Source organism: Nuphar pumila, chromosome 3 (genome assembly GCF_984573655.1).
Source record: "Nuphar pumila chromosome 3, dmNupPumi1.hap1.1, whole genome shotgun sequence".
In the NCBI taxonomy this organism is placed as follows: Eukaryota; Viridiplantae; Streptophyta; class Magnoliopsida; order Nymphaeales; family Nymphaeaceae; genus Nuphar; species Nuphar pumila.
Window position 1 is genome coordinate 144576801 of NC_143251.1, and position 8378 is coordinate 144585178.

The 8378-nt window shown below is 41.9% G+C and overlaps 1 protein-coding gene across 1 annotated transcript; it reads right to left on the reverse strand.

The window, feature by feature from the left end:
* Positions 1-1644: 1644 nt before the first annotated feature.
* On the reverse strand, positions 1645-7842 carry LOC149844246 (pectinesterase-like). The gene is made up of 2 exons (XM_090000450.1): positions 6820-7842; positions 1645-2453 (listed from the first exon to the last, which is right to left on the reverse strand). The coding sequence occupies exons 1-2, from the start codon at positions 7751-7753 to the stop codon at positions 1762-1764; spliced, it is 1626 nt and encodes a 541-aa protein (XP_089856576.1). The 5' UTR covers positions 7754-7842; the 3' UTR covers positions 1645-1761.
* Between the last annotated feature and the right edge of the window lie 536 nt (positions 7843-8378).

An 8378-nucleotide genomic window follows, 5' to 3' on the forward strand; every position in this document is an offset into this window, starting at 1 on the left:
CTAAAACAGCTTCAAACCGATCATCTAAGAGTATAAATCGGTTCCGGACCTAATAAACCGGTATAATACATGAGCAAAAGCTTATAGAACCCAATAACCGAATGAAAAAAATCATATTTTTTCATGGATTCATAAAAATTGGGTCTCTACATCTCGGAACTGATGAAAACTCGAATGAAACTAGTAAAAAATAGCTCTGAACCGGTCTCGAAAAGAGTCATATCGGTCACTAATGCGGTTCAAGTTTGAATAGTGCCTGGACCCTGTTATGGATCCTATCCGGTCCAAACATGATTCGGGTCTGACCCGATCCAAAACAAGATCTAGGTTTGACCCGATCCAAATAGGATTCGAGTATGACCTGATCCAAACTGGACCCAAATCGAATGCAGTCCAAACAGATTCCAGATCATGACCCACTACATCCGGATTGGATCAAACCCGAAACTCAAATTGGTCTAGTTCTGATCCAGTGGATTTGGACCCGTATCTGATCCAAACCTTTCGGATCAGACCCAGACCCGAAAGCTAGATGGGTCCGGGTCCGATCCAGGATCATGTCATCACTTAAGGAACCGTACCTTCCCGATCAGATCCAGACCCGAAATTCTTATGGGTCCGGATCCAATCCAGGGTCGGGACCAACCTGATGAAACCGGCAGACCCGATCCAAGTACTTTTACTGCAAATATTTCATCCTCCCATTTGGATCAAGATTTCATTGGAGTTGTAATGCTGCCTTGTAATCATAGTATGTGTTTTTCTGTTGCCACTGTTCTCGTCTGGTTTAGGTAATTCTGCTTCAGTTGCACAAATACATGCTAGGCAAATGTACCTTGTTAAATCTCGAAATACATCTGAATACATCAATTGTTTGCTTTTAGATTTAAAAACTAAGTATATGCTATAGGTTTAAAAACTACTTTTCACTGGGTTAAAATAATTTTCACTGGTGCTGAGTCTTCGCCGGTGAAAGCCTTTGCGGGAGAGGTTTTCACTGGTAAAACTTCTGGTGCAGCGATTGTGCCAGTAAAGCCCTTTTTTCCTGTAATGCTAAAATACGAACATTAGAAAAGAGAGTTGGGCCCAACCAAGTGATGTGCATCACATTCGTACAGGTTTTGAATGCCATTCATCTTGAGATCAACGGCATCTAGACGTGCTCTAACAGAAAACCGTCAGAGAACACTCTGACCTGATCCCATCTCAAGTATATTATGTGCCGATTTTTGAAGTCCTTGAAAAAACTGCTTTCATGTTCGTCCTAAATTCAAAACCCATTTCTATTAGATAAACAATGTAGATCACATCCTTAAGAGTTTGGATCCACTCATCCCCCAAATCATCTCTATCTCATACCCCTTATTGAGATTTCATTGATGCAAGTTGTTGCTCAAATCGGGCTCTATAGATGTAATCTGCATCGTCCATATCAACACTTGGATTGCCAGAATGGGACTTGTTTGCAGGCTTTTTAAGCAATTCAAAAATCAATGAACACAACATTTTGTAATTTAAAAACAAATCATATTCTGTTCATCAAAAAAGTAACGGTCACTAATGTCGACTTTTATTAAATCAACTGTACCAAATATCGAGAGAGAGAGAGAGAGAGAGAGAGAGAGAGAGAGAGAGAGAGAGAGAGAGAGAGAGAATTATTTAAATTGACATGCTGGAACAGAACACAGGAAAAACTAACAATGGCCAACTGCACTCAACTCACAACTAACACAACTCACAACTCTCACAAACTCACACAACTCACAGGCCAGCTGAGAAAGGTACACCGGTTCCGGGGATCCAATTATCCCCTCCAACGAAATTCTGAACTGTGAATTGGCTAGCCACAGAGGCACTAGTAATGACTCTATATCCGGGCCACTTGACTCTGTTGGCCGTACCTGACCCGGCGCCCCGGTTCAGGTACTCCCCATAAAACAGGGTACTCAGTGCAAAATTGCCGGACCACTCGAGCCACCCGGCCGGGTTCACTACATCATCTATCTGAGACTGCATGACCACGGTCCTCGAGTACTGTTTCCATGGCCTGCCCAGGTAGGTCCTGATGCTGGACTTGACTGGTGCAAGGTCAGACGCGGCCGTTAGCCTGCAATTCTGGATCGAGATACCGGTGTTTTGGTTCGGGTCTTCCCTCCCTTGTGCGGTGAAGATGTTCTGCTGGTTAGCATCGGGTCTCCGGGCATAGAGGTTGCAGTTCTGGAAGACCACAGCAGCATTGCCGAAGATGAAATCGACCGTCCCGTAGACGTCGCAGTCTCGGTAGAACTGCCGGAGCGAGTGCACGTAGAGCGTGTCCTGGTATCCGAGGAAGCTGCAGCGGTAGAAGGCGGACAGGTCGGACCCGACCCGGAGAGCCACTGCCTGGTGCTTGCTGGGACCCGCAGTGTTTTGGAAGGTGATGTCCCTAGCAACGAACCCATTCCCCACAACAGCTGCATAAAACAAATGGAATTCATTTGATGTGAAAAGAACTGAACACCAACATTTAACTCCTGTGTCGCTATATGTTTTAAAAATCATCATCCCTATTATAATGTCGTAATATAACAGTAATAAGCTGGAATAACAGATGCGTGATTATCGTGTTATTAACAAAAACATAACCAAGCTTTATCCACAATTCAGATTCATACCCCAAAAAAATGATAATTCAAATGCACCCCACATTTATTCTATAGTTAACCAAAAGCATATATGTGGTTGGTTAATAAGTTAGTCTTTTCCTATCTTCACTCAAATCTACGATTTTCCCCTCATATTGACAGAGAGAGTGTGTGTAATGAGGGTAAAACGAAAAAAAAAAAGTATTCATTAATGAGGGTAACGGTGATGTTTTCAATTAATTAACCTTTTTATTTGAGGGAAAATAAAAATTCATTAAGAGAACAGAATTTGGAACGTTACAAGCTCAGAAGGCTAACCATAGTTAGAGGAAGAATAGTTAATAAGGGCATGAACAACTGAAGATAAACTAGGTAGGATTTTGAATTGCTGTTTTAGATATGAATGTCAATTATAATAATAAATCATAAACTTTATTGTAATTAACCCTATAATTTAAGAAGAATATAATAATATTCCGCAGGCTACTGTGGAGGAACACGGATCCCATCATTTGAAATAGGATGGGTCCAATCATACATTCAATCCTAGCCATCCAATCAGTGGTTAAATAGTTCTGCTGGATGGCTAGGATTGAATTTATGATGTCCTATTTCAAATGATGGGATCCGTTTCCACTGCAGAGAGTCGCGTCCTACCTGTTTGATAATGACTATACAAACAACTTTGCATGACGTTGTTGCGAGGAAAACACAACTTACATGCATAAAGAAAAAGGGTAAACAACTACTTCATAGTTTTTCACCTTGAATATGTACTTTTCTTTTATTTTTGAGTATTTTTCAGATGAAAAAAAACATAAAATCATAACCAAATATTTTACAATTTGGACCTCAAATGCAGCAAATAGGATGGGTCCAATCATACATTCAATCCTAGTCATTCAATCAATGGCAAAATGGTTCTGGTGGACGGCTAGGATTGAATGTATGATGAAACCCATCTTATTTAAAATGATGGGATCCATTTCCATGCATGATCCCATGAGCCCGTACTGTCACCTATCTTGTTCCCTAACGTAAAGAAAAGCCAGACTAAGGTGGGCTACCCCCACATGGGCACCATCCATGAGAAACAAAATTTTGACAGCCAAGCAAGAAAAGATAAATTGGTGTGGACCATGGAAAAATTGGAAATCTGATCAGCCGCATTGCCTTTAACGATGGGGCGTGATTCTAGGGCTTCTTTTGAGCTTTGAAATTATTAATTATCCAAAGATAATAGAGATAAAAAGAACCTTTTTTTCAAACATGGGGCATCACAAAATAAGACATCACCGACCAAGTAAAAAATGTCCTAGAGAAATGGATGAGATGGGGAGAATGACTTAGTGAGAGATAGAGATGGAGATAGAGAGAATTTCTTGGTTTTACTGTCATTGATAGGGATGACAGTGGACCAGAGGAAAACAGTCGCCCCGATTGAATTGAGGATGGGGGACATGAAACGGGGATGGAGGCGGGAATGAAGGTTAAAATCAAAACCCGTGTGGCATGGAGGCAGGAATGAAAGGCAGAATTTTTAGACCGGGCGAGGGTGGAGACTTTGTCCACCCGCCCCCATCCTGGTCCACTGCCACCCCTAGTCATTGAAGAGTGGGGGAGAGAAAGAGAGAGTTATAAATAATAACTCATTAATTAAAAAAAATACAATAGGCCACGTAGGTAATACCCAGTAAAACCATGTTTTTTTATTATTTTTACATTGAAAAATTGCATGTCTTAACCGAAACTCGAGTCGAGTCCAGGTCTGGTATAAAATTTTACAAACTATAACCGGGTCCATGTATTAATCGGACCTTCGGGTCCCAACTCGGGTCTTCTTATTTATCACCATACCCGAACCCTATAAGGTTTGTTTCCTGTCCGGTTAAACCAAGCCCGTTGACACCCCTACTTTTAACAAAGCGCCAATAATTAAGCATCCATTTCCTTCCCAATGGTTCAATGGCCGATAGGCCTAAACTGTTCCAACTCTCTTATTACACTGACAAAGAACCCACCTTTTATTTATTTGATTCTTTTTTTTTATGTTAAAGAGAAAGAACCCACCTTTTCTTACCTTTGATTTGAACATCCATATGGAAAGATAGGGGGAATCAGATTCCCTTCCCTGTACTATAAGCTCTCTTAAGTACGTCATACCACCATAGCACGATTTACTGTCATGAAAATCATGATTTTCCTACTGCATTTTCTGATGTTCTGCCACCAATAAGGACAGAGGACAAAAAAATGTCAACTAAGCTACGTAAAATATAAATATGCTCAAAGGGAGTGGCATATTACAAGGAAAAAACATTGACTGAGCAGTAGGACATGGGGGGCCAGGCTCCATAATGATTTTTGAGATCTAGCCTGGCAACTAGTGTCAGTTTCTACATGGACAGGACAGCTCAGTAGAAGGCCGCTTAAAAAATAAAATATTAGGATACCAAAAGGTGATACTTTAAAAGAAAAACAAGAAGAAAGAAAAAGCAAAAGTTTCTTTTTCTTTTCCCTAACATCTGGATAACTGCATAAATCAGGGTTTTAAACAAATGGGATCAGTGCCTCCACACGTTAAAAGAGTAGTAAATATCCATGCAACACAAAAGATCTCGTGCTGCAACTTAAAAGAAGTGGAAATGATTTTGGTTTAATAAAATTAAAGAAAATTTCGAAAACACATAAAGTTTGGACTTTGGAGATAATAAAAAATACACCAAAAACTTTTACATTAGAAAGGGATTACACTTAGGGCATGTTTGGAAGCGAGAAAGATGTAAAAAAATTAATGCAAAATAAAAAATCTGTACAAATCAGGGTTTTAAACAAATTTATTTTTACACTCTTCACCGCCCATCTCACCACCACCACCACCCACCACCATCACCACCCTCCTCCCTCTCTCATTTTTTCAAAATTTCCCACTTTGTTTTTCTTATGGTACAAAAACAAGCCAAAAGCTTTCTTTTTGAAAACTTCTTATATCAAAAACTCTCATAGGCAAAACTTTCTTTTCCTATGAGAGTTTTTCTCTCTTCCAAACGTGTCCTTCAACATATGCTCTATTAATAAAAAATACACTTTTGTCAATTTAAGTTGGATTATCATTAACCCAAATTGAGTTAATTGGATAAAGTTATTAATTTACATTCAAAGCAATATTTTGTTTTAAAAAACTTAAAAAATACACCAAAATCTTTGATGAAAATAAAAAACAAGCATAAGTTTTTGTAATTGCTACACTGAGTTTTTTTTTTTAATTAAACATAACAAAATATAGGTGTAATTTTAACAATATTGAAAATATAGCTAGGTGTACTTTTGATTATCGCTCAAAGTTTATAACCTTAGGTGTGTTTAAATTTTTCGTAAATATCTGCCTCACAAAGAGTGAAGTATCGTCGTCACACACTCATCATCATAGATATTTAGGTATAATATTGTCCCCCCCTGCCGCAGAGATCCAGCAGCGCTGGCTCAGCCTGCCATAAATACTATGGTCTCTTGTCCATGTAGGTGCAAAACTTCGACGACTTACCCCTCAACCCCAAAGAGTCATAAAGCTTCGGCTTACGCAGAGGAATGACCCCATGAGATTTGAACCTAAACTGTCAGTCAAACGGTCCAGTCTTCCATCCCACTAGCCCAAACACCTTGGGTCTTATAATATTGTTCATCTTGTCAACAAGAAACTTCACCCAAAATTAATGCAAATTGACTACTCACACATGATTTTAACTCATAATCTTCTGACCGTTTTGCCTCAAAATAAGCCGAATAATCTGGATAATCATAAACTTTGTCAAATTTCTTAAGCCTCATTGCAGTGACTGATGAATTGCAGGCCCCCACGTAGTCTCTATCACCGTTTATCAAACAGATGACGGTGATTACCGAGTACACCAACAATTTTCAGCCTTTTCACTCAGAGAGACCCAGAGAGAAAAAATGATTTTTTAATGTCATCCCAAATTCCCTGCAAAATAGCCATATTCCCGTTTGGCTGCAGTGCAAAGGAAGAACAAGCCCCCCACTTCAGCATTTTCAACGCGAGTATCAAAAACACCAAAATACTCCACACAAGAACGCAAACTTGTTTACCTTTTGCACGACACCAAACAAGCAACCCGACACGACACGAGCAGTGAGAGAGAGAGAGAGAGGGAGAGAGAGAGGGGGTGTTGCTCACCGACGGTGGCGGATCGGAAGGTGGTAAAGCCGTCCTTGACGTTCCGGTTGCCGGTGATCACTGTCTTTCCGATGCCATCGCCGACGAACATCAAGTTTGTCTTTTCCTTGGGCACGTCCACGTTCTCCTGGTACGTCCCGGCCTTGACGTATATTACGTACCTGCTGTTGCTCCCGCTCGGCGCCGCCGCCACCGCCGCCGATACGGTGGTGAATTTCCCGCTCCCGTCCTTCGCCACCACCACGTTCGGATTGATCCCGCTTGCCGGAGCCTGCAGCAGTTTCCGATCTCCGGCCGACATCCAGGCGGGGAACCCATCCTTAGTCTGGCTATAGACCGGCTCACCCTGGGCCACCTTGGGCTTGATCTTGGTGGTCAAAGCCAGAGAATTACTCACCAACTTGCTTATCTTATAGATCCCATTCTCTATAGCGTCTCTCACCGAGCCATTGCTGTAGGCGAACCCATCGAGGCAAGTGTATTGGTTGGTCATGGCCGCGCTCAGGAGGGTGAGAGCCTCCTCGGACCGGTTGGAGGCCAGGACGGACCTCAGGTTCTTGATGGTCACGTTGAGCTCGCTCAGCGTGTTGGCGAAGAGCTCCTCGCAGTCTGCTAGAGCCATCTTCTCCCTGCGACCGAGGGACTTGTTTTTTAAAATGGAGCTGCAGTTGAAGGAGGAGTAACTGACGTCCTTCTCGCATGTCTCTATCGTGTGGCAGATAATATCGGGAAGGGTCTTTTTCTTGAGGTTCGGAAGGGTGGAAAGGGTAGACACACAGAGCTCGGGATAGAGGGTGCCATCACAAGCAGAGCCGGCCACCCTGAAGTTTTGCTCCTCTATGAGCGAGCGGCTTGAAGGGTCTAGAGACAGGCATACAGTGAGGAGCAGTGTGGCTATGGTGAAGGAGAGGAGGTTGGTGATAGTACTCCCCATTGTTTTTTATTTGGGAGGAGTGTAGGAGAGCAGAAAGACTGAAAAAAGAGACAGCTCTTTCTTCTCAGCTGTCTCGGTTGGATGAGAGTTAGATTGGGGAGGTGGTGGTGTTTATATAGAGACGTGTGTGGTATAGCAATGAGGATTTTGAGGAAAAGATCTCATCCATCTATCGAACTATCTATGTTCATCCTAGCTGTCCAACTGCTGCATCTGAACTGCGAAAAATGCTGACTAATTTATAGCCGTCAGATCGTTGGACAGATAGGATTGAATGTAGGATGGGATCTCATCATATGTCAAATGATGACGGCAACTGTTCAGTTTTTTTCTGATAAGCTTGGCTGTCGTACCACGCTGGATGACATCGGGCCAATTGGCAAGGGATGATGGAAGCCAAGCAGATTTTTTGAAGCCAGCTAGCTTTTGATAGGATGCAGTCCCAGGCGAGGTCGGATCAGATGATACGTCAAAACACAAATTTTTGGTGCTTTGAAATCTCCACCCTCGATGGCTTTCATCGTCGCCATTCATTGCGCGAGACCTACCAGACGTGCTGATGTCATTGTTATGCAAAGATTACGGGTTGTGACGGTGGTAATTTCAGAACACAAAAACAAAAAAG

What these genes read in the sequence shown, in the direction of transcription:
- LOC149844246 (XM_090000450.1), bottom strand. Translation starts at nt 7,753, where the DNA reads ATGGGGAGTACTATCACCAACCTCCTCTCCTTCACCATAGCCACACTG. An exon ending in CTTCCGATCCGCCACCGTCG is followed by an intron (nt 2,454 to 6,819) that starts GTGAGCAACACC and finishes TGTTTTATGCAG; the next exon opens with CTGTTGTGGGGAATGGGTTC.